The sequence below is a fragment of the Scyliorhinus torazame genome, chromosome 2, assembly GCF_047496885.1.
Source record: "Scyliorhinus torazame isolate Kashiwa2021f chromosome 2, sScyTor2.1, whole genome shotgun sequence".
Lineage (NCBI taxonomy): Eukaryota > Metazoa > Chordata > Chondrichthyes > Carcharhiniformes > Scyliorhinidae > Scyliorhinus > Scyliorhinus torazame.
Genome location: NC_092708.1, coordinates 70061806 through 70088547, shown reverse-complemented (window position 1 = coordinate 70088547; position 26742 = coordinate 70061806). Strand labels below are relative to the sequence as shown.

Below are 26742 nucleotides of genomic sequence, written 5' to 3'. Positions count from 1 at the left end.
TGCAAATTTTCCCCGCAACAGCCAATCAGCGGCTCCGCTCTGCTGCCCTCTGCTGGATGCCTTCACTTGAACACGGTCAGTATCTTGCTCAGGTGCACCTTCTGGATACAGTGACCGCAATGCACTGATGCAAATTTTCCCTGCAACAGCCAATCAGCGGCTCCGCTCTGCTGCCCTCTGCTGGATAAAGTGCAGCTAGCATACTAATAAATCTTTCCTGCACTCTTTCAAGTTTAATAATATCCTCCCTATAATAGGGTGACCAGAAATGTACACAGTATTCCAAGTGTGGCCTTACTAATGTCTTGTACAACTTCAACAAGACATCCCAACTCCTGCATTCAATGTTCTGACCAATGAAAACTAGCACACTGCATGCCTTCTTCACCCCCTGGCCATCTGTGACTCCACTTTCAAGGAGCTATGGATCTGTACTCCTAGATCTCTTTGTTCTGTAACTCACCCCAACTCCCTACCATTAACTGAGTAGGCCCTGCCCTGATTTCTTTTTAATTTTTAAAATAATTTTTATCAAGGTTTTCACAGAATATCAATAGCAAAATGAAAAAGGAACCCAACAGGGTTAAATACAAAACACAGCCAAAAAACAACCCTCCATACCCCCCTCCACCCTGTACATAAATAATAAATTAACACCCCAACTTAACACAAAGCCAACATAGCAAATATATACACCCCCTCAGATCCCCCAGTGTAAATAAACATAAATAAAGTAAACGCCCCCCCCCCCCCATAGTTGCTGCTGCCATTGACCAATGTCTACCGTTCTGCCAGGAAGTCTAAAAACGGTTGCCACTGCCTGAAGAACCCGCGTACCGACCCTCTCAAGGCGAATTTCACCCTCTCCAACTTAATAAACCCCGCCATATCGTTGACCCAGGATTCCACACTTGGGCCCCGCGTCCTTCCACTGAAGAAGAATCCTCCGCCGGGCTACCAGGGACGCAAAGGCCAGAATACCGGCCTCTTTCGCCTCCTGCACTCCCGGCTTCTCTGCCACCCCAAATATTGCGAGCCCCCAACCCGGTTTGACCCTGGATCCTACCACCCTCGACACCGTCCTTGCTACGCCCTTCCAAAATTCCTCCAGCGCTGGGCATGCCCAGAACATATGGGTGTGGTTTGCTCGGCTCCCTGAGCACCTAACACACCTGTCCTCACCCCAAAAAAACTGGCTCATCCTTGTCCCGGTCATGTGTGCCCTGTGCAGCACCTTAAACTGTATGAGGCTGAGCCTCGCACACGAAGATGAAGAGTTCACCCTCCCTAGGGCACCTGCCCACGTCCCTTCCTCGATCTCCTCTCCCAACTCCTCCTCCCGCTTACCTTCCACCTCCACCACCGAGGCCTCCTCCTCCTCCTGCATCACCTGGTAAGTTTCCGAGATCTTCCCCACTCCCGCCCCCCCCCCCCCCCCCCCACCCCCGAGAGCACCTTGTCCTGTACTGTGCATGGCAGCAGCCGCGGGAATTCCACCACCTGCCGCCTGGCAAATGCCCTTACCTGCAAGTACTTGAAGGTGTTCCCCGGGCGAGAGCCCATACTTCTCCTCCAACTCACCCAGGCTCGCGAACATCCCGTCCACAAACAAGTCTCCCAACCTTCGTATCCCTGCCCTGTGCCACCCCGAAAACTCTCCATCTGTCCTCCCTGGGACGAACCGGTGGTTCCCCCGTATTGGGGTCCACACCGAGGCCCCAACTTCCCCCCTGTGCCGCCTCCACTGCCCCCTGATTTTGAGGGCAGCCGCCACTACCGGGCTCGTGGTATACCTCCTTGGAGGGAGCGGCAGCGGCGCCGTTGCCAGTGCCCCCAGACTCGTACCCACACAGGACGCCGTCTCCAGCCTCTTCCATGCAGCCCCCTCCATCACCTACTTGCGCACCATCGTCGCATTGGCGGCCCAGTAGTACCCACAGAGGTTGGGCAGCGCCAGCCCCCGCCCCCCCCCCCCCATCTCTAACCTTCTCACCCTCGGAGTCCCTCGTGCCCACACAAACCCCATTATGCTCCTGTTAACCCGCCTAAAAAAGGCCTTCGGGATAAACACGGGGAGGCACTGGAACAGGAACAAAAGCCTTGGGAGCACCGTCATTTTGACTGATTGCACCCTACCCGCCAGGACAGCGGCAACGCGTCCCACCTCTTGAACTCCTCCTCCATTTGCTCCACCAGCCTTGTGAAATTAAGCTTATGCAGGGCCCCCCAGCTCCTGGCCACCTGGACCCCCAAATACCTGAAGCTCCTCTCCACCCTTTTTAGTGGGAGCTCGCCAACCCCCTTCTCCTGGTCCCCTGGGTGAACCACATACAGCTCGCTCTTCCCCATATTGAGCTTATACCCCGAGAAATCCCCGAATTCCCTGAGGATCCTCATTACCTCCGGCATTCCCCCACCGGGTCCGCCACATATAACAGCAAATCGTCCACATAGAGCGACACCCTATGCTCCTCCCCACCCCGCACCAACCCCTCCAGTTCCTCGACTCCCTCAGTGTCATAGCCAAGGGGGACAGGGGACACCCCTGCCTCGTCCATCATCGCAACCGAAAGTACTCAGACCTCCTCCTGTTTGTGGCCACACTTGCCATCGGGACCTCATACAACAGCCTGACCCACCTGACAATACCCTCCCCAAACCCAAACCTCTTCAGCACCTCCCACAGGTACCCCCACTCTACCCTATCGAAGGCTTTCTCAGCGTCCATCGCCACCACAATCTCCGCCTCCCCCTCCCTCGCCGGCATCATGATAACGTTCAGAAGCCTCCGCACATTCGCGTTCAACTGCCTCCCCTTCACGAACCCCGTCTGGTCTTCGTGGATGACCTGCGGCACACAATCCTCAATCCTCGTGGCTAAAACCTTTGCCAGAACCTTGGCATCTACGTTTAGCAACGAAATCGGCCTGTAAGACCCACACTGCAGGGGATCCTTGTCCCCCTTCAGGATCAAGGAGAGCATTGCCCGGGACATCGTCGGGGGCAAAGCCCGCCCCTCCCCTGCCTCATTAAAGGTCCTAACTAGCAACGGGCCCAACAGGTCCCTCTACCTTTTATAGAATTCGACCGGGAAACCGTCCGGCTCCGGTGCCTTCCCGCCTTCATGCTCCCTATCCCTTTGGTCAGCTCCTCCAGCCCAATTGGGGCCCCCAATCCCGCCACCAGTCCCTCCTCCACCTTCGGAAACCTCAATTGGTCCAGAAAGCGGCCCATCCCTCCCTCCTTCAGTGGGGGCTCGGACCGATACAATTGCTCATAAAAGTCCGTGAAGACCCCATTGATGCCATCCCCACTCCCTCCCCTGTCCTTAACTCCCCCGATCTCCCTAGCTGCGTCCCGCTTCCGGAGCTGATGCGCCAGCATCCGACTTGCCTTTTCCCCATACTCATAAATCGCCCCCTGGGCCTTCCTCCACTGCACCTCCGCCTTCTTGGTGGTCACCAGGTCGAATTCGGCCTGGAGGCTGTGCCTCTTCCTCAACAGTCCTTCCTCAGGCACCTCCGCATACCTCCTATCTACCTTCACCATCTCCCCCACCAGCCTCTCCCTCTCCCTCTGCTCCTTCCTCTCCTTGTGCGCCCTAATGGAGATCAGCTCTCCCCTAACCACCGCCTTCAGCGCCTCCCATACCATCCCCACTCGGACCTCCTCGTTATCGTTGGCCTCCAGGTACCTCTCAATGCTTCCTCAGACCCGCTCACTCACCTCCTCGTCCGCCAACAGCCCCACCTCCAAACGCCACAACATGCGCTGGTCCCTCTCCTCCCCCAGCTCTAAGTCCACCCAATGCGGGGCGTGATCCGAAATGGCTATCGCCGAGTACTCGGTATCCTCTACTCTCGCTATCAGCACCCTGCTCAAAATAAAAAAGTCGATCCGGGAATAAGCCTTATGGACATGTGAGTAGAATGAAAATTCCTGAGCCCCCGGCCTTGCAAATCTCCAAGGGTCCACCCCTCCCATCTGGTCCATAAATCCCCTCAGCACCGTAGCCGCTGCCGGCTTCCTACCCAGCCGAGACCTGGAGCGATCCAGTGCCGGATTCAACACCGTGTTAAAGTCTCCCCCCATTATCAGGCCCCCCCCACTTCCATATCTGGGATCCGAACCAACAGGTGCCGCGTTAAAATCCGCATCGTCCCAGTTCGGAGCATACACATTGACCAGTACCACCCTCTCTCCCTGCAGCTTACCACTTACCATTACGTACCTACCGCCATTGTCTGCCACAATGCTCGACGCCTCGAACGACACCTTCTTTCCCACCAAGATCGCCCCCCTCCCCCGCCGACTAGCCATAACCCCTCCTCGGCCAGCCACGCGCCCGCACCCCACGCCCGGCCCGTTCCCCACGGCGGCAGACCCCCGTCTCGACCCCCCCCCCACTCGCTCCAGCTCCCCCTTGACCATAGCAGCAGCAACTCGATTCCCCCCCCCACCCCGCCCCACCCCTCCACCCCCGGCTAGGACCCCTCCTAGCTGCTTTACTCCCCTCATTGCACTTCTGCAAGTCAGCTGACTCCTGCTGACCCCGGCCACTCCCACCTCTCCTTCGACTCCTCCCATTGTGTGGCATACCCTCCTCTTCCATTCCCCATCTGCAGGCCCTCCCGCAGCGAGGGAAACAACCCTCGCTTCCCTGCCCCGACCCCGGCCCCGCCCCCCTCCAGTCTTCAGCGTGGGAAAAAGCCCGCACTTTCCACCTACCCGGCCCCGCCACCTCTGACGCAGCTCCTTTTACAGGCCCAGTCCCCTCAACCCCGACTCGGGCCTCCCCCTCCCCCGCGGGGCCCCATCACACTGCCGGCCATCCACCCCTGTTCCATTTGCTTACCCCCCTCCAAGAGCCCCCCCAACCAACCCAACCAAAACAGTGCCCAACCCGCCCTAACCACCCTCACCGAACCAGAAAGAAAAGAAAACACGAGCAAAGGACCCCCCCTCAAAAAGTAACATATCAACCGCAATCCCCAAACACCCATCCCGACCCTCAATCTGTGTCCAACTTCTCGGCCTGAACAAAGGCCCACGCCTCCTCCGGAGACGCAAAATAATGGTGCCGGTCCTTGTAGGTGACCCACTGTCACGCCGGCTGCAACATGCCAAACTTCACCCCCTTCATTTGCAGCACCGCCTTCGCTCGATTGTACCCGGCCCTCCTCTTCGCCACCTCCGCACTCCAGTCCTGATATATCCGAACCTCCGCGTTCTCCCACCTGCTGCTCCTCTCCTTCTTGGCCCACCTGAGCACACACTCCCGATCGATGAACCGATGGAACCGCACCAGCACCGCCCGCGGAGGCTCGTTAGCCTTGGGCCTCCTCGCCAACACACCAAAATGCATCACCTCACATTTATGCAGATTAAACCCAATCTGCCATTCATCAGCCCACTGGCCCAATTGATCAAGATCCCGTTGCAATCCGAGATAACCTTCTTCACTGTCCACTATGCCACCAATCTTGGTGTCATCTGCAAACTTACTAGTCATGCCTCCTAAATTCTCATCCAAATCATTAATATAAATAACATTCAAATCAGGAATTGAGTTCTGATTGAAGTGCATCATCGAGGAAGATACAAAGAATTCTTCAATAACTCCTGTCACTCATCCACTCACAGGTAATACTGAGTACCGCTTTTACAGCAATGAAAAACAGTCCAGAAAATATTTTTAAAAATTTAATTCAGACTCTCGTCACCATTGTGCACAGCCTGACAACACTTGTCTGGCACTTAACAATTAAGTTAAAACAGAAATCCATTTTGATTTCAGTGTTTATATTTTCAAATGCCATTTCTTGCTCATTGTAAGTTTCTCATTAGTATTTTTCCAGCATTCAAAGTTTTGTTTTGAGAGCAGAATCACTGTCCATGACCTAATATTTCTGTAGTTATTTGTTTACAGCAGTAAATTGATTTCATGTTTCACAGTCACAGCCAGGTTTTGTGGTTGCCATTGTGGATAATAATGATTGGTGAGTATGAACTTTGCAGGCTGCTTCTCGGCTAGATTCTGGGATAGCTCCCTAAATCTTGCCACAGGCACCCAGATGTTGGAAAGGTGGATTTTGAAGGGTCGACAAGGTTGGCTTTATTATTGTCATTGCCGGTGCCTTGGCTGATGTCAGGTGGTCCCTCCAGTTTCATTCCTTTTAGGTGTCATATCAGATTGATACAACTGAGTCCACGCGAGGGCATTTCAGAGGGCCATGGGTCACAGGTAAGGACAGCAGATCATCCTCCATAAAGGGGTGAAGCAGGTGGGGTTTTTTAATAACCGACAATGCTTTTATGATTACCGGTACCGAGATTACCTTTTAATTCCAGATTTATTTGTTGAATTTCAATTCTATCAGCTGCCGTCGTGGCATCTGAACCCATGGGGCCAGTGCATCAGCCTGGGCCTCTGGATTACTTTAAAAAATAATAATTTAGAGTACCCAATTCATTTTTTCCAATCAAGGGGCAATTTAGCGTGGCCAATCCACCTACCCTGCACATGTTTGGGTTGTGGGGTTGAAACCCACGCAAACACGGGGAGAATGTGCAAACTCCACACAGCCAGTGACCCAGGGCCGAGATCAAACCTGGGACCTCGGCGCCGTGAGGCAGCAATGCCAACCACTGTGCCACCGTGATGCCCGGGCCTCTGGATTACTAGTTGAATAACAGTACCTCTATTACTGCCACCCCCTTCCCCTATATTAATAATGATGCAGTCTTAGGCTGGGATAGACAGATTTGTGCTATCTCGGGGAGTTAAAGGATATGGGGAATGGTTGGGAAAATGGAATTGGAGACCGAGATCAGCACTGATTGTATTGACTGGTGGAGCAGGCTCGTTATACCATCTGGTCTGTTCCTGCTCCAATTCCTTTTGTTTTTGTGTTCTTAAAGGTGTTTTCACTGAGCTTTTATTAAGCTACAACATTTTTCAGTTTTCATGAGCACATTTCTTATTTGCAAATGAACTTCAATATGGCAATGAAGACTTTGACAGATATTGTAATTTATTTACCTGTAATTATCGGAGTTGCTTGTCTGGTAATACAGAGGCAAAGTGTCCATAAGGTGACTGGCATCACAGCCAATAATTGACACCTTATCGTAATTTACAGCTGCCAAACAGAAAAATAGATGTTACAAATTGAACACACAACCACTATGAACAATCTAATCCGCAATATCTATAAATGATGTTAAGACACAAATAAAACGCATTTGTTTAGGAGGTCTGATATTTATTGGATTGTCACTTGAACACATAGGGTTAAATTTCTGATATCGAGAGGCCTCAGTCAACTATGGGGATGCCAGTAAAACTCACCAGAATGCAGAAGACTGAATGCAACCGTTTCAATTTATGCCAAATTGTGATAAAATTTGCTGTTTATTATAGCGGTGTGTAAACCTTTTATGGGTGGATTGGAGTAGTGGGGTTAGTGTTGGAGTGTAGGGATTTGTTTAGCTCATTTGGCTGGACGGCTGGTTTGAGACACGGAGCGACGCGAACAGTGTGGGTTCAATTCCTGTACTGACTGAGGTTATTCAGGTCCTGCCTTCTCAACTTCACCCCTCACCTGAGGTGTGGTGACCATCAGGTTGAATGATGACCAGTCAGCTCTCAAAGGGGAAAGCAGCCTATGGCCCTCTGAGACTGTGGCGGCATTTACATTGACTTAGGGATTGTGTAGGGTTGCAGAGGAGACCTTTGGTGCCCAGGAAGTTGAAGAATCTTCACATACCTTGTACAATTCCAGCGAGTGCAGCTCTGTAAGGCTCTGTGCGGCCTGCAGCTGAAACAGCACACTGTGAAAAGTCTAAGCTAAAGACCAAAATCTGCAAAAAGGTGCCGATGCTCTGCAAAGTAAAAAACAATTATTTTCGATTGCTTAGCAAACTGATCCTTTAGGATGCCATTGGAGTAATAACAGTAGTGATCTTCACTAATCTGTGACACCTCAATCTGTCCATAATTCCAGTTCACATGGTAGAAAGGGGTTTACTATTGTGGACAGTAAATTCTAAGATAGACCTTGTGTCAAGATAAAAATTTGAAATGAAATGAAAATCGCTTATTGTCATAAGTAGGCTTCAATGATGTTACTGTGAAAAGCCCCTAGTCGCCACATTCCGGCGCCTGTTCGGGGAGGCTGGTACAGGAATTGAACCGTGCTGCTGGCCTGCCTTGGTCTGCTTTAAAAGCCAGCGATTTAGCCCAGTGAGCTAAACCAGCTCCTAGCCCCTTCTGACCAGACTTTGTCACAGGATATAAAGGCCTCAAACCTCAGGGAGGACCTGAAGTTTCTGTTATCTGGGATACCAGAGCCCACTGTGGGATGGGACAGTTCAGGCACTTACCCGTTTTTTTGTCCATCACAATTTCCATTTGAAGAGAGTGCATACTGCTCCTATCCACAGTTGGCTAAAATTATTATGACAAAGCAAACAAGGGAAATACATCCTGCATTATATACCCTGTCATCTATGTTGCAGCAATGCTGGGTGCCAGGACACCTCCAAGTGCCCAACAGCCAGCACTGTTTGGGTGGTTTCCCTTCTGCAATCTATTTCAGAGTGATTGATTGCAATAGGGAAATTGCAAAATTCAGAACTGACAGCAGCAGCCTGTGTGTTAACAGTGGATATACTGTTAGTCTCCAAAGTCCCAAAAGCTATTGAGGTTGTAAGCAATTGTGCATTAAACTGCCCATTTACTTCCAAGATAAAGAGTTGGGGTCTCGAGGATAGCCAATTAGTATTTCTACTTGGATACAAGGCCCATATGATTCACAATGCCATGGTGATGGACTTTGAGATGAGAAGGGTGCAGGGGAAACCACTTTGCTTCTGGGTTACAGGTTTTCCCAAAATCATAGAATTTACAGTTCAGAAGGAGGCCATTCAGCCCTTCAAGCCCATTTGAAAGAGCCCCAAATCCAAGCCCACACCGCCACCCTATCTCCAAAACCTAGTTTTTGGACACTAAGGACAAATTAGCATGGCCAATTCACCTAACCTGCACATCTTTGGACTGTGGGAGGAAACCGGAGCATCCGGAGGAAACCCACACATACATGAGGAGAACGTGCAGACTCCGCACAGACGGTGACCCAAGTCGGGAATCGAACCTGGGACCCTGGAGCTGTGAAGAAACTGTGCTACCCCCTGTACTACGGTGCCACCCACAGAGTAACACTGAATAACACAAGCAGGTTAGTCAGCCAGGATCCAGGAGAGCGAGGCAGAGTCAGGGACCATTACCTGCACAGCTCATTGGGGTTTCTTCAACTATATCAATGAAAAAACCCACACAAATCATGACAGGGTTCACAAGTCACAGTAGGGGTGTTATCTGCCCCTGGGGAATGACGTGCACGTCCATAACATTGCATTAAAATTATGCCACAAGAACAAACCTTTAGCACTGTGTTATTTTTACACACAGTTGCTGTCATATTTCACCTCGTCTGGTACAAAGAAATCTGCAGTTAACATTCCAGTTGAGATTCTACATTATAATGATTGTCATTACGTTTATTTGAATATATATTGAAGCATCTCTTGGACAAAAGTAAATCTCACTTGGAGAAGCTGACTTAAAAAGCAACAGCCAGCACAGATTTGTCAAAGACAAACTGTCTGACTAGCCTGATTCTGTGCTTTGATGAAGTAACAGAGCACTGGTAAAGCTACTGCAGTAGATAAACTTTAGAAAAGCAGTAGCTGAAGTAGAACAAAACAAATTTCTCAGAAAATAGAAGTACATGGCATTAAAAAAGATGGTGATTAACTGGGTTGCTGCTGCAGAGATCGAAGAGGAACTGGTAAAAGAAAGGGTGGCCGGGGCGGGAATGCGCCGCCTGGGGAACGGGTGGGTGCGCGGAACCGGGACGTGGGACTGGCCTAGAGAGGGTGATGGCTAGTCGACAGGGGAGGGGGGCAGGCAGCCCCCCAGTTCGGCTGATCACGTGGAACGTGAGAGGCCTAAATGGGCCGATTAAAAGGGCCCGAGTGTTCGCGCACTTGAAAGGACTGAGGGCAGACGTGGCCGTGCTTCAGGAGACGCACCTGAAGGTGGCGGACCAAGTTAGGTTAAGGAAAGGATGGGTGGGACAGGTGTTCCACTCAGGGCTGGATGCAAAGAACAGAGGGGTGGCCATACTGGTGGGGAAACGGGTGTCATTCGAAGCTAGGAATATTGTAGCAGACAGCGGAGGCAGATATGTGATGGTGAGTGGCAGACTGGAGTAAATGGAGGTCGTGTTGGTTAACGTATATGCCCCGAATTGGGATGATGCGGGATTTATGAAGCGGATGCTGGGACGTATCCCGGACCTGGAGGTAGGAAACCTGATAATGGGGGGGGACTTCAACACCGTGTTGGACCCAGGGTTAGATAGATCTAGATCTAGGACCGGAAGAAGGCCGGCAGCGGCCAAGGTGCTTAGGGGGTTTATGGACCAAATGGGGGGAGTGGATCCGTGGCGATTTGTTAGGCCGAAGGCCAAAGAGTTCTCCTTCTTCTCCCATGTTCACAAGGTGTACTCCGGGATAGATTTCTTTGTTTTGGGAAGGTCACTGATCTCGAGGGTGGAAGGAACTGAGTACTCAGCCATAGCTGTTTCAGATCATGCCCCACACTGGGTGGACCTGGAACTAGGAGAGGAGAGGGAGCAGCGTTCACTCTGGCGACTGGATGTGGGATTACTGGCGGATGAGGGAGTCTGCGGAAGGGTGCGGGGATGTATCGAAAGATACCTGGAGGCCAATGACGACGGGGAGGTCCGAGTGGGAGTGGTATGGGAAGCACTAAAGGCGGTGGTCAGAGGAGAGCTGATCTCCATCAGGGCCCACAAGGGGAAAATAGAGGCTAAGGAAAGGGAAAGACTACTGGGGGAGATCTTGAGGGTAGATAAAGAATACGCGGAGGCCCCGGATGAAGGACTATACAGGGAGAGGCGACGACTCCAGATGGAGTTCGACCTGTTGACCACAAGGAGGGCGGAGGCACAGTGGAGTAAGGCACAGGGGATGAGATATGAATATGGGGAAAAGGCGAGTCGCCTGTTGGCCCATCAGCTGCGAAAGAGGACAGCGGCGAGGGAGATAGGGGGAATTAGAGACGAAAAGGGAGCTACGGTGCGAAGAGCAGGGAAGATAAACGAGGTGTTTAAGACCTTTTACGAGAGACTATATAGGTCCCAACCCCCGGAGGGAAAAAAGGAGATGCGGCAGTTTTTGGACCAATTAAGGTTCCCGAGGGTGGAGGAGCAGGAGGTGGAAGGCCTGGGGGAGCCGATTGGGGTGGATGAGATTACCAAGGGGCTGGGGAACATGCAGGCAGGGAAGGCCCCGGGACCAGATGGGTTCCCGGTGGAATTCTATAGAAAATATGTGGACTTGTTGGCCCCGCTGCTGGTAAGGACCTTTAACGAGGCCAGAGAAGGGGGGACCCTACCCCCGATATCGCTAATCTTGAAGCGGGATAAAGATTCGCTGCAGTGAGGGTCCTATAGGCCTATCTCACTGCTAAATGTGGACGCCAAGTTGCTAGCAAAGGTGCTGGCAACGAGGATAGAGGATTGTGTCCCGGGGGTGGTGCACGAAGACCAGACAGGGTTCGTAAAGGGGAGACAACTAAATGTCAACGTGCGACGGCTATTAGGGGTGATAATGATGCCCCCAGCAGAGGGGGAGGCAGAGATAGTGGCGGCAATGGATGCAGAGAAGGCATTTGATAGGGTGGAGTGGGAGTATCTATGGGAGGTGCTGAGGAGGTTCGGGTTCGGGGACGGGTTTGTCAGCTGGGTTAAACTCCTCTATGGGGCCCCAACGGCAAGTGTGGCCACAGGTCGGCAAAGGTCGGAGTATTTTTGACTACACAGGGGAACAAGACAGGGATGCCCGTTGTCCCCATTACTGTTCGCATTGGCAATTGAACCACTGGCCATAGCGCTGAGAGACTCCAGAAAATGGAGAGGGGTGATTAGAGGGGGAGAGGAACACCGAGTGTCACTCTACGCGGATGACCTACTGCTGTATGTGACGGACCCAGTGGGGGGGATGATAGAGGTTATGCAGATATTGAGGGAGTTTGGAGATTTCTCGGGATATAGGCTTAACATGGGAAAGAGTGAGCTTTTTGTGATACACCCTGGGGACCAGAGTAGAGGGATAGATGGCCTACCGCTAAGGAGAGTGGAAAGAAACTTCCGATACCTGGGGATTCAGATAGCCAGGAGCTGGGGAACGTTACACAGACTCAATCTGACACGACTGGTGGAACAAATGGAAGAGGATTTCAAAAGGTGGGACATGCAGCCGCTGTCACTGGTGGGCAGAGTGCAGGCAATTAAGATGATGGTCCTCCCGAGGGTCCTATTTGTGTCCCAATGTCTCCCTATACTGATCACTAAGGCCTTCTTTAAAAAAATAGATAGGAGCATCACGAGCTTCGTGTGGGCAGGGAAGGCCCCGAGGGTAAGGAGGGGGTTCCTACAACGTAGCAGAGACAGAGGGGGACTGGCGTTGCCGAATTTGGGCGACTACTACTGGGCCGCCAATGTGGCGATGATTCGTAAATGGATGATAGAGGGAGAGGGAGCGGCGTGGAAAAGGTTGGAGATGAAGTCCTGCAAAGAGACGAGTTTAAAAGCGCTGGTGACGGCGCCACTACCGCTCTCACCAAAAAAGTTTACCACGAACCCAGTGGTGGCGGCAACATTAAGTATCTGGGGGCAATCGAGGCAACAGAGGGGTGTGCTGGGAGCCTTGGTGTGGTCCCCGATCAGGAACAACCATAGGTTTGCCCCAGGGAGGCTGGACGGAGGATTCCAGAGCTGGCACCGGGTAGGAATCAGGAGAGTGGTAAATTTATTTATAGATTGGACGTTTGCGAGCTTGGGAGCGCTTGTGGAAAAGTATGAGCTGCCCCGGGGAAATTTCTTTAGATATATGCAGGTGAGAGCGTTCACGAAACAACTGGTGAGGGAATTTCCGCTGCTCCCGACACAAGGGATCCAGGACAGGGTGCTTTTGGGGGTGTGGGTCGGGGAGGGCAAAGTGTCAGAGATATACCGGGAGATGAGAGAAGAGGGGGAGGAGTTGGTGGGCGAACTGAAGGGAAAATGGGAAGAAGAGCTCGGGGAGGAGATTGAGGAGGGTTTGTGGGCTGATGCCCTAAGCAGGGTAAATTCCTCTTCCTCGTGTGCCAGGCTTAGCCTGATTCAATTTAAGGTGCTGCATAGAGCACACATAACGGGAGCAAGGTTGAGCAGGTTCTTCGGAGTGGAGGACAAGTGTGGGAGGTGCGGGGGAAGCCCGGCGAACCACGCACATATGTTTTGGTTGTGTCCGGCACTGGAGAGGTATTGGAGGGGAGTGACGGGAGTGATCTCGAAGGTGGTGAAGGTCCGGGTCAAGCCAGGCTGGGGGTTCGCTACATTTGGAGTAGCGGATGAGCCGGGAGTGCAGGAGGCGAAAGAGGCCGATGTCGTGGCCTTTGCGTCCCTAGTAGCCCGGCGTAGGATTTTACTCATCCTAGGAAGCGAAACCCCCCGGACTGGAGGCCTCGATAAACGATATGGCGGGGTTCATAAAACTAGAGCAGATGAAGTTTGCGCTGAGAGGATCGGCTCAAGGGTTCGCCAGACGGTGGCAACCGTTCCTCGACTACCTAGCGGAACGTTAGAGGGAAGATAGATGGCCAGCAGCAGCAACCCAGGGGGAGGGGAGGGGTGGGGGGGGGGGGGGGGGGGGGGGGAGGGGGGTAAAGTGTTTGGGTTTTTGGAGGGGGAGAGGGGGCGGGGGGGAGTATAACTTTGTGTTATTTGGTTAGTTTACCATGTTAGTTACACAATGTCATATTGCAGTTATCATGTTACTTTTATTTTTATTTCTTTGATTTGTAAGGGAAAAAATTGTGTTTGAAAACTTTAATAAAATATATATATATTTTTTAAAAGATGGTGATAACTTGTGTATGAAATTGGTGAAGGGAAATTGGACGCAGAGAGTGGTGATGAACTGATGTTTTTCTGGTTGGACATGAATGTACAGTATTCAGTATTAGGATTCAATTATTTGGACACTGGTAAAGGGAATACAATTTAGAAGTTCTAAGGTGATATAAAACTTGCAAATAAAGCTTTTCATTCATTTTTGGGATGTGGGTGTCGCTGGTTCAGCCAACATTTACTACCCATCCCCAATTGTCCTTGAGCTGAGGAGCTTGCTTGGCCATTTCAGAGGGCACTTAAGAGTCAACCACTTTGCTGCGGATCTGGAGTCACATGTAGGCCAGACCAGGTAAGGATGGCAGATTTCCTTCCCTAAATGACATTATTGAACCAGGTGGGTTTTAAAAAAATTTTTGTGTGCCCAATTATTTTTTTCCAATTAAGGGGCAATTTAGCATGGACAATCCACCTAACCTGCACACCTTTAGGTTGTGGGGTTGAGACCCACCCAGACACGGGGAGAATGTGCAAACTCCACACAGACGGTGACTTGGGACCAAAATCGAACCCGGGTCCTCAGCACCGTAGGCAGCAGTGCTAAACACTGCGCACCGTGCCACCCACAGATGGGTTTTTAATGACAATGGACAATGGTTTCTTGATTGTCATTCAACTTTTAATTCCAGATTTTTTATTGAATTCAAATTTTACCACCTGGGTCTCTGAGTTACTAGTTCAGTGACAGTACCACTATGCCTCCCCTGTGAGCAGGATAATAGCAGAGTTCATAAGGGCATAATCAGACAGGAAAATGGGCAGGCACACCAGATGCAATTTAATGCAGATAAATGTGTGGTGATTCACTTTGGAAAAAAAAATAGTGGCCGGAATTCTCCAGCCATTGAGATTCTCTTTTCCCGCTGGCAGCACACCCATGCCCACGGGTTTCCTGGTGGCGTGGGGTGACTGCAATGGAAAAATCCCATTGACAAGCGGCAGGAAGAGAGAATCCTGCAGCCAGCGAACGGCACGCCTCCGAGAAACACACGACTCGGGGACTAGAGAATCCTGCTCACGATATTTTGAAAGATATTCAAGAGCAGAGGGCCCTGGGGGATGCACCATCACAGATTTGTGAAGGTGGCAGAGCAATGAAAATCACTTATTGTCACAAGTAGGCTTCAATGAAGTTACTGTGTGTGGTGGTATGTATTAGGGGTCATGTGGGACTGTGAAGCCGTGATGCTATTGGCTGACAGATCCCGGGTCCTGGTTGGCTGTTGACTCCTGGCTCCGCCCTGAAGGCGGAGTATAAGAACCCGAGCATTCTGTTGCTGAACTGCTGGGGACAAGTCTCGCTTAATAAAGCCTCATCGACTTCATCACTACTCGTCTCTCTCGTAAGTCATTGTGCGCTACACTGTGAAAAGCCCATAGTCGCCACATTCCGATGCCTGTTCGGGGAGGCTGGTATGGGAATTGAACCGTGCTGCTGGCCTGCCTTGGTCTGCTTTAAAAGCCAGCTATTTAGCCCAGTGTGCTAAACCAGCCCCTGTGTGCTAAACCAGCCCCAAGTTGACAAAGCGGTTTCAAAGTGAATGGGATTCTTGGCTTTGTAAATAGGGAAATTGAATACAAAAATAAAGTCATGTCATACTTTTACAAATCATTGGATAGAGTATTGTGAACAATTCTAGGCACCACAGTTTAGGAAGAATATTAAGGTCTTCGAGAGGGTTCCAGGGATGAGGGTCTTCAAATAAGTGCGAAAAATTTGAAAGGCTGCGATTGCAGTCCCCATTGAGCAGAGAGGGATTAAGAGGAGACCTAATAGACATTTTCAAAATTATGCGTGGTTTTCATAGAACAAGGTGGAACAATTGATGCCTCTGGTGGATTGATTGAGAATCAAAGGTCATGTTATTTAAAATAACTGGTGTAAGATCTCGACGTAAAATGAGAAATTAATTCACACAGAGGGTTGTTACAGTCTGGAACACACTACCTGAAAAAATGATGGGTGAATGATTCAATAGGAACTTTCAAATGACAAATGCCTTGAAGAGAGCTAATTTACAGGGTTATGGAAAGATGTTCGGCTGCTGTGAGACCAAATTGGCTAACTCTTTCAAAGTACAGGTAGATAGGCTGAATGCCCTCTTTTACACAATAATATTCTAATAATGACCTATAATGGTCTCAGCAAATGGACAATTCAATTTGAAAAAATTCAATGTTTCTGATTATTTCAACTCGTACAAATTGAATAATGATTGCGTTTCTTTGTGCAAGGGGAACAATGTATTTCACACAACCAGAAAATACTGGACTTGACAGCACAGACAGTGGAGAGAGAAGGGAGCTAATGTTTCGAGTCTGGTGTCATAATATACACATCAGTATATGATGGTGCAGAGACACACACTGACTGACACACTGCAAGACCAATCAACACACTCAACACAGCAGCCAATCACCAGTTAGGGCACGGTCACTATAAAGACAGAGGGCACTAGTTTTCCCGTTCATTCGGGATGCAGCCTCTACGAGAGACAGAGCCCGCAGTCAGTAGCACAAACATCCACCATGTGCTAGCAATATAGGCTGGTCAGGTTAGGCATAGGTCTTCAGTCAATTTAACATAGTGCCGACCCACAGTGCAAGTATGTTTAACAGCTCTTAGTTAAATAAAATAGAGTTGTACTATTACAAGTGTTGCTAGCCTGTCTATGTTACTGCTAAGGTAAACACAGTCTCCACAGATCCAGACTACCCAACACATCATCTGGATGACTCTTTGTCAAAGCAATTTATTTTACTTCAACTGTACCTTGATTTTTGTCAGCTTTTCCTGTAAAGAATCTTCATTTGCTTTTGAGACTTCATTTCCTGAGGGGCCAAGCTGAAAGAACAAAGATTCCTGATCAGCACGGGCTTAGAGATCTGATACAAAATTGCAAAGGCTGTGTGTGATCCTTGCACTGAAATCATTCCAAAAAATGATAATGTTCTACGAATTGTGATTTATAGTTTTTTGGGACTTTTTTAAAAAACATGAATCTTACCAGTGTTTGGATAGGTCACTGTCAGAGGATTGAGAGAGATGCTCAATTGATTGAGCTTTGTTTTAAAGAATAAAAAAAACTAACAGGAGCAGATAGTCAGCTAATTGAGTTAGTAGAACGACACTGATGCCAACAATATGGGGCACACGATATATTTAACCATCGGAGGAAACATGTTATTCTGATATATGGTAAATGGTAAAAGGTAGCGTCATCATTGTTTATATCTTGGTGAATATCCAAGTATTTTGTCAGTAGAACTATGTCCCCATTAAGGTTTACCTTACAAGGTTATTGTTCTTGTCAGTAAATATTCAATTAAAAGCCTTCATTAAGTTTTAGTGCCTTATAACACTCTACATCTCACCTTATGGTTTGGCACACAATCATATGGTACAGTTACAGCAATCAAGTCCACCATTCCCTGTAAGCAGAAAATAGCATTTTATAAAATAAGGAATTATCCAATTTCTAAATGTACTTCATCCTTTTGGCAGCTCCCATGTATGTACATTTTAAAATCTTCTCCTAAATGTTTGTAATGCAATAATCAGAACAAAGTCCAGAGCAAGCAAAGGTCATTTGGATGAACTAGCCTGCATTATTCATAGTCCATGTATCATTATTCTGTTCCAGACATTCCCCTCACCACCACCTGACTTAAAGATTTTCTAGATACAGGGCAGGAGTCTCCACAGGATTTTGCTGTTTGTTACCAAGTGCAATTTGCCAAACCAGCACAAAAGAATAAACGTAAATTGTACTTGGTGCATATCAAATTTCTGCAATCTTTTGCAATCGTTTAAAGAACATTGCCCTGGAAGTTGGACCATCCGCAAAACCTACCACAGCCCCAGATCAGATTAATCACCATTGCAAATTTCTGCTAATCGCACTGGTGGGCCTTCAAGGAGACCCTAACTCTTTTTTGGCACAAATGGAAAGTTTGTGATTCTTTTCTAATTTACTAAGAAACTGACTACTATAGATAATGTACAGTACAATAAAAATAATGTTATAATGTATTTACAGCACAGAAACCTAAGGCCCAACAGATGTTGAAATGTATACTCCACATGAGTCTCTTCCCATATCTAACTCCATTAACATTTTCTTCTATGTCATTGCTTTTCATGTGTTTATCTAACATTCCTTTAAATGTATCTATGCTATCTATCTCAACAACTCTTTGGGTAGCATATTCATTTAAAAAACATATATATTTATTCAATTTTTAACATTTTAAATATACACCACAGCAAAGTAAAACAACAAAAAAAACCAAACATACGCCCATCCTTCAATACCCCAGTACTCAGAGCAAACGCCTCCCCAACTCCCCCGCAACTCTCTCCCCCCCTCAGTAGCTGATGGTAACCAGCTCCTTACCGTGCAATATAAATAGACCCCATCTCTTGAGGAACCCCTTGTTCACCCCCCCTCAAAATGAACTTAACCTTCTCCAAATACAGGAACTCCGTCAAGTCCCCCAGCTGCACTGAGGCACAGGGCGAAGAGACTGATCTCCACCCCAACAGGATTCACTTGCGAGCAATCAGTGAGGCAAAGGATAAAAAATCTGCCCCCCCCCCCCCTCCCATCTGCAGCTCAGAAAAGTCGGACACCCCAAATATGGCCCCCAGGGGACTGGGCTTCAAATCCACGTGCAGGATCGCTGACATGGTGCTGAACAACCATCACCAGAATTTCTCCAATTGCAGGCAGTACCTGAACATATGTACATGATTGGTCGGACCCCTCCCACACAGTTAAAACATTTCCTTCACCCCCTCAAACAACCGGCTCAACTTCAACTTTGTCAGGTGCTCTCTATGTACCACTTTTAGTTGTATCAACCCCAGTCTTGCACATGAGGTTGAGGTATTCATCTTCCACAGCATCTCCCACCATAATCCCTCCTCCAGTGCCACCCCCAGCTCTTCTTCCCACTTGCCCTTAACCCTCTCCAACGCTGCCATATCCTCTTCCAAAATCCTCCCATAGATTGGCAAGATGATCCCCCCCACCCTCCAGCCCCATCACCAGCAGTACCCCTCCAACAATGAGGAGGGTGGTGCCCCTGGAAAAGTTGGAAAACCCTTCTTTGCGAAATCCCGCACCCGCATATACCTAGCAGCCTCCCGCTGTGGAATCCCAAACCACCCCGTCAATTCTTCCAAACTCCGAACCGCCTTTATAGAAATAAGTCCTTCATTTCTATCAGCCCCCGCTCCTTCCGCCCCCAAAACCTAACATACTGCCTTGTTGGCTCAGGCACATGGTTCCCTCGGATCGACATCAGCTTTGACCCTGTCCTGAACCTAAAGTGCTAATCATTTTTAACAGGTATTTTCATCAAAGCCAACACGGAAATGGCTCGCTGAATAAAGGCCAAGGTGCAACTGGTTCACTGATAGATTATAGATTGATTGGTTTACTGATTGTTGATTTATTTGGGAAATTTAAGAATTGATGCAGTACATTTTATAATGTAGTGTATAGATAGAATCCACAAGGTCAATGTGGGAAGAGTTTCAGATAAAAGAAATAGGAGCTGCTATGAAGGAATTTAACATGTGAAGGAATCTAACATAGTTTTATGAAAAGTTGCATAAAAATCCCTTGTAATGTTTAAAATGTATCAACAGCAAGGTTAATGCAAGCATCTGGGACGGGATTCTCCAATAATGGGGCCACGACCCCACGCCAGCGTCAAAACGCGGGCCTTTCACTCTGGACTTTCCTTAAGAAAGTCCAGAGAGATTCTCCAATTTGCAGGGGCAAGCAAGGCCCCGGAGTGCTTCCCGCAGATCTGGCTGCCGCCGTGGGACATGGCGGACACACACCGCGGAGCACCAGTAAAGTAGGTCCCCAACCCCCCCGAGATCGCACGCGACCGCGGATCGGTGCCGCCCGATCGCTGCCCCGGCCGTTCATGAGGCCCTCCCGATGAAGGATCCCCCGCCCTCCACTAGGGTGGCCACGGACTGAGTCCGCAGCAGCCACGCCGTGTTCCCGATGGGTGAGACCATGAAAAAAACGCGCCGTCGGGAACTCGGCCAGTTACACTTGAAGAATCGCCGCGGGGGCCTCTGCCAATGGCCCCCTACCGGTGCGGCGTAGACCGCGCGCGTGCAATTCATGGCAATTCTGGGGGGATCAGAGAATCGTGGGAGCGGCGTCGTGCCGGATTTCGGCTTCAACGCCCATTCTCTGCCCCCGCGCCGATCGCGATTTCGGCGCGGAGACTCGGAGAATCCGCCCCTTATCTTTGTAGGAATGGCATACGTGGCGGGTGCATGCAGACATTTAATTAATTTGATGGGCATTAGTGAATTTTAAGTAATGACCAATGCTTGGGTAACAAATCATGTTCTAAGTGACAGACAGTTTGAATAAATCAGGAAACCTGAGCTGAGAATTAGAAACCAATGGGAATGAAAGGGGGATTAATCCGTTGATTAGAATTTTTTTAAGAATAAGGCTTCACGATTAAAGTTTTTGTTCTGAATCCATGCTCTAAGAAATTCTGAACCATCTATCGATTTTCTAATATTTTCTTATCTTTTCGTTTAATTGTGTTTTGATGTATTATTTGATCTAAGTTTTGTTATCAATTTTTATGTAAGAGAATCCACGTGAATAAATAACAAATAAAGTTGTATTTTTTGAACACCTCCAATCAACTTTTATAGAGTCATAGATGTTTACAGCATGAAAAATGCCCTTCGGCCTAACTTGTCCATGCCACCCAGTTTTTAACACTAAGCTAGTCCCAATTGCCCACAATTGGCCCATATCCCTCCATACCCAGCTTTCCCACATAACTGTCTAAATGCTTTTTAAAAGACAAAATTGTACCCGCCTGTACTCCTGCCTCTGGCAGCTCGTTTCAGACACTCACCACCCTCTGTGTGAAACAATTGCCCCCCTGGACCCTTTTGTATCTCTCCCCTCTCACCTTAAACCTCTAGTTTAAGACTCCCCTATCTTTGGGAAAAGATGTTGACCATCTATCTGATCTAAGCCCCTCATTGTTTTATAGACCTCCATAAGATCACCCCCTCTTACGCTCCCAGGAAAAAAGTCCCAGTCTATCCACCAGCCTCTCCTTATAACTCAAACCATCAAGTCCTGGTAGCATCCTAGTAAATCTTTTCTGCATTCTTTACAGTTTAATAATATGCTTTCCATAATAGGGTGACCAGAACTGTACACAGTATTCCATATGTGGCCTTACACATTGAATAGAGATGAATAAAAAGATCTTTGAATTTCCAGTGACTGTCTGGAAGGAGGCAAAATTTCGATTTCTTGATGGTGGGTGGAGGTGCAGTGATAAAATCAGTTTATTTGAAGATAAATAAGAGATTGTATCATTCACCTTCTCGCAATCTCATAATCACATGATATAACAATAATTGGAATTTCTGACTAATCTTCCCATCACATGAATCACCTGTCATGATTCACCTTAATGAACACAGGTACAAGGACAGGAATTTCCAGGTGGAATTTCCCCACCACTCAAAGAGTCAGTGGGAATGCATTCCCACTGCTTACGGCAGCCCGACCACCATTTAGAGTCACAGATAGTCATAAAATCTTTACAGCATGGAAAGAGGCCCTTCGGCCCATCCTTTCCATGTCAGCCATGAAGCACCTATCTACTCTAATTCCATTTTCCAGCACTTTGTCTGTAGCTTTGTATGGTGTGGCAATTCAAGTGCTCATCTAAATATTTCTTAAATGTTGTGAGGGTCCCCGCAGTGAGTTCCAGATTCCAACCATCCTCTGGGTGAAAGGTTTTCCCTCACATCCACTTGAAACCTCCTGCCCCTTACTTTAAATCTATGCCCCACTGATTATTGACCCTGCCACTAAGGGGGGAAAGTTCCTTCCTATCCACCTTATCTATGCCCTTCGTAATCTTATATGTCTCAAACAGCCCCCCCCCAAGCCTTTCCTGTCTCTCTTGGCAGCTGGAACACTCCAGCCCAGGCACCACCCTCCTGAATCTCCTCTGCACTCAATCTCGTGCAAAACATTTCCTTCCTATAATAGATTATCATAGAATTTACAGTGCAGAAGGAGGCCATTCGGCCCATCAAGTCTGCACCAGCTCTTGGAAAGAGCACCCTACCCAAGGTCCACACCTCCACCATATCCCCATAACCCAGTAACCCCACCCTACACTAAGGGCAATTTTGGACACTATGGGCAATTTAGCATGGCCAATCCACCTAACCCGCACATCTTTGGACTGTGGGAGGAAACCGGAGCACCCGGAGGAAACCCACGCACACACGGGGAGGATGTGCAGACTCCGCACAGACAGTGACCCAAGCCGGAATCGAACCTGGGACCCTGGAGCTGTGAAGCATTTGTGCTATCCACAATGCTACCGTGCTGCCTAAATGTGGTGACTAGAACTGCACACAGTACTCCAGCTATGGCCTAAACAAAGTTTTATACACATCCATCATCATAACTTCCCTGCCCTTATATTCTAAGCCTCAGTAATAAAGGCAGCATCCTGTATGCCTTCTTAACAGTCCTATCTGCTTATAGAGTCATAGATGTTTACAGCATGGAAACAGGCCCTTCGGCCCAGCTTGTCCATGCTACCCAGCTTCTATCACTAAGCTAGTCCCACTTGTCTGCATTTGGCCCATATCCCGCTATACCCACCCTGCCCGTGTAACTGTTGTCTTCAGGGATCAATGGACATGCACACCTCTGATCCTCTGTACTTCATGGGGTCCTCCCATTCATTGTATATTCCTTTGTCTTGTTGGTTCTCCCAAAAGGCTTCAAACTTTTCAGGGTTAAATTCCATTTGCCATTGTTCTGCCCATCTGACCAGCCCATCTATATTGTCCTGTAATCTAAGGCTGTAATCTCCTCACTATTTACCACACCGTGTGGGGTCTCCAGATGCACTAGCTGTTCCCACCTTTCTTCCCACCTGGTTTGGGATGGGAAAATTTTGCCCAGGGTGTATAATCAGAGAGGCGTGTTTGTTGAGGCATGTCAGTTTATTTGTTTGGAAAAGGAAGGTTCTGCAGTTCCACTTGCTTCTGTTCAGGTTCAATAGTTGCAGCTACACGTTTGTCAGTTTAATCAAGTTGCATTTCACCAACTGGAGATGTTTCCCAGAAACCCTCCACGGTGACTGAACATCACTGGAAATATGTTTTTTTTGAGTTTGGCTTCTCTAATCCGGACAGTGTGTCTCTTCCACATTTGTTTCATAGAACATAGAACATACAGTGCAGAAGGAAGCCATTCGGCCCATCGAGTGTGCACCGACCCACTTAAGTCCTCACTTCCACCCTATCCCCCTAATCCAATAACCCCTCCTAACCTTTTTTTTTGGACACTATGGACAATTTCGCATGGCCAATCCACCTAACCTGCAAGTCTTTGGACTGTGAGAGGAAACCGGAGCATCCGGAGGAAACCCACGCAGACACGGGGCGAACGTGCAGACTCCGCACAGACAGTGATCCAGTGGGGAATGGAACCTGGGACCCTGGTGCTGTGAAACCACAGTGCTAACTACTATGCTACCGTGCTGCCCTATTTACATTACAGGTCAGTGGTCTTTGAAGCTTGATGATTCTTCCCAGGAGCCACTTTGATGTTCCACAGTAATGCCTGACCCAAACCGACTGATCCAGACCTAACACATGAGCTGGTTTATTTAAGTGTCATGTGACCTATTCTGATCAAGTTTCCTTGAACCAATATTTCCTTTCAAATCCAGACACAGCAAATCCATTCTGGTACGCAGCCGTCTTCCAATCGTTCAACAGGTTATATGTCTGTTGGTGAATGCGGAGTGTTACGGCACATCATCAAAAGGTTCTTCATCTTCAACTTCCAAACTGCTTGAATCCTCCCCTTCAATTTGGCTGTTTTGAATGTCTGGCCCAAATATTCCACTCCACCATTTGATTATGGATGGTAAGGGCAGATGAGAATCTGCTTGATCCCATTGTTTTTCAGGAATGTTTGAAATTCTCATAATGTAAACTCTGTGCCATCGTTATACACAATCAGCTCCGGCAATCCAAAAGTAGTGAACACATTCCAGAGAGCATCAAAGATCTTTGTTGAAGTAGTCAACATCATGGGAATAACATGAGGCCACTTTTGTGTGGGCATCCACCACAATCATGAACGTATGTCCGAGAAGTGGTCCGGCAAAAGGTCCACTTGAAGTCCCTGCCATGGGTGGTCAGGCCAAGCCCATGGATGCAGCAGCAGGAGGGTACTTCATTTTGTAGCTTGGAAGGCAGTCACTGACCTTGCATTCCATGTCTTTATCCAGGTGTGGCCACCTTAAATGTAGACGAACCAATGCTTTCATTTTGGCAATTCCCATGTGACTGAGGTGAAGTTTTTTCTAACACTCGTGTTTGGAATTTTGGAGGAATAACAACTCTGATTCCCCCAAACAAACAACCGTCTTCTAGAGTCAGCTCAACACTGCGCGTGTACCACGATCTAAACTTGTCACTTCTTGGGGTGCACACCAACCTTTTTGTGTGCACAGGTAAACTTTGGAGAGCAAAGCATCCATCTGCATTTCAACTCGACTTTGATCTGCTTCAACAGATAACATGTTTACCTGGTTCACATTGAAAGCAATGACTTCACTCCAGATTGTGGAGCTGTGGCGTAACAGAAGTCTGGTAAATGCGTCTGCATTTCCCTGATTTTCAGTAGAGTGCAATGTTATTTTATACTGGTAAGCAGATAAATTCAGTGCCCAGCTTTGTAGGCGCACAGCAGCAAGTGTCGGGGTTTGTGAATTCAGGCTAAGCAACCAGGCCAAAGGCTTGTGGTCTGTAATTAAGGTGAATCCGTGGCCTTACAAATATTGGTGAAACTTCTTCACTCCATTGATTAGTCAAGAGCATCCTTCTCAATTGAAGCATAATTCTGTTTTGCCTTATACATGAGGTGTATGCAATGGGTTGTTCGCTGCCATGTGTGGAAGATGACAGCTCCAACACCATACCCAGATGCATCACAAGCCAGGCTGACAGGCAACTTTTCATTGAAATGTGCCAGGACTTTAGCAGAAGTGTGCTCTTACTTGGGTTTCTTGAAACTTTCCTGATTGTGACCAATCCATTTTGAATTCATCTTCATCAGGTTATTCAGAGGTGCTGCCTTGGTGTCACAGAATAATAGTGCAGAAGAGACGCTTCGGCTCATCGAGTCTGCACCGACGCATGAAAGGCTCTCACCTGCCTACCTAATCCCAGTTGCCAGCACTTGGCCCATAGTCTTGAATGTTACGACGTGCCAAGTGCTCAACCAGGTATTTATTAAAGGATGTGAGGCAGTGTATTCCAGACCGTCACCACCCTCTGGGTAAAAAGATTTGCCTCAAATCCCACATAAACCTCCTGTCCCTCACCTTGAACTTGTGTCCCCTCGTAACTGACCCTTCATCCAATGAGAACAGCTGTTCCCTATCCATCCTGTCCATGCCCCCCATAAACTTGTACACCTTGATCAGATCACCCTCAGACTTCTCTGCTCCAACGAAAACAACTCAAGCCTATCCAACCTCTCTTCGTAATTGAAATGTTCCATCCTAAGCAACATCCTGATGAATCTTCTCTGCAACCCCTCAAGTGCAATCTTCCTATAATGTAGCAACCAGAATTGCACACTCTAGCTGTGGCCTCACCAAAGTTCTATAAAACTCCAACATGGCCTCCCTGGTTTTGTAACCTATGCCTCGAGTGATAAAGGCAAGTTTCTACATGCCTTTTTCACCAACCTATTAACCTGCCCTTCTGCCTTCAGAGATCTATGAACAAGGTCCCTTTGTTTCTCAGAACTTTCCAGTGCAATGTCATTTATTGAACATTTCCTTGTCAAATTACTCCTTCCAAAGTACATCACCTCACACTTTTCAGGGTTAAATTCCATCTGCCACTTTGATGTCAATTTGACCATCACGTTTATATCTTTGTGTAACCCAAGACACTCAACCTCACTGTTAAACACCCAGCCTATCTTTATATCATCCACAAATTTACTGATCCTCCCCCCACAGTCATCTGTGTAATTTATATAAATGACAAACAATAGGAGGCCCAGCACTGATCCATGTGTTACACCACTGGACACTGGCTGCCTGTCACTAAAGCAGCCATCTGTCACCATCCTCTGTCTCCCACAGTTCAGCCAATGTTGAATCCACCTTATCAAGTTACCCTGTCTCCCATGTGCATTTGCCTTCTTTATAAGCCTCCCATGTAGGACCTTGTCAAAGGCTTTGCTAAAATCCACTAAAATAAACTACATCAACTGCACTGCCCTCATCTACAAACCTGGTCACATGCTCCAAAGAATTCAATCAAATTTGTTAGGCATGACCTCCCTCTGACAAAGCCGTACTGACTATTCCTGATCAAACCTTCCCCCTCCAAGTGGAGATGGAATTTTTCCTTCAGAATGTTCTCCAATAGCTTCGCTATCACTGATGTGAGACTCACTGGTGTGTAGTTCCCTGGCTTATCTCTACAACTTCTCTTAAATAATGGTGTGGAGATGTGAGCACAGTAAGAAGTCTTACAACACCAGGTTAAAGTCCAACAGGTTTGTTTCAAATCACTAGCTTTCGGAGCACAGCTTTTTCCTCAGGTGAAGGAAGGAAGGAAGAA

At 48.3% G+C, this 26742-nt stretch overlaps 1 protein-coding gene across 1 annotated transcript in view; it reads right to left on the bottom strand.

Annotated features, from left to right (window-relative positions):
* LOC140388312 (lactase/phlorizin hydrolase-like) overlaps window positions 1-26742 on the bottom strand; it is a 134692-nt gene that overhangs the window by 80777 nt on the left and 27173 nt on the right. Inside the window, 4 exon segments of the mRNA XM_072472268.1 lie at window positions 7043-7142; window positions 7770-7884; window positions 16816-16887; window positions 17418-17474. Coding sequence (XP_072328369.1) covers window positions 7043-7142; window positions 7770-7884; window positions 16816-16887; window positions 17418-17474 — 344 coding nt within the window.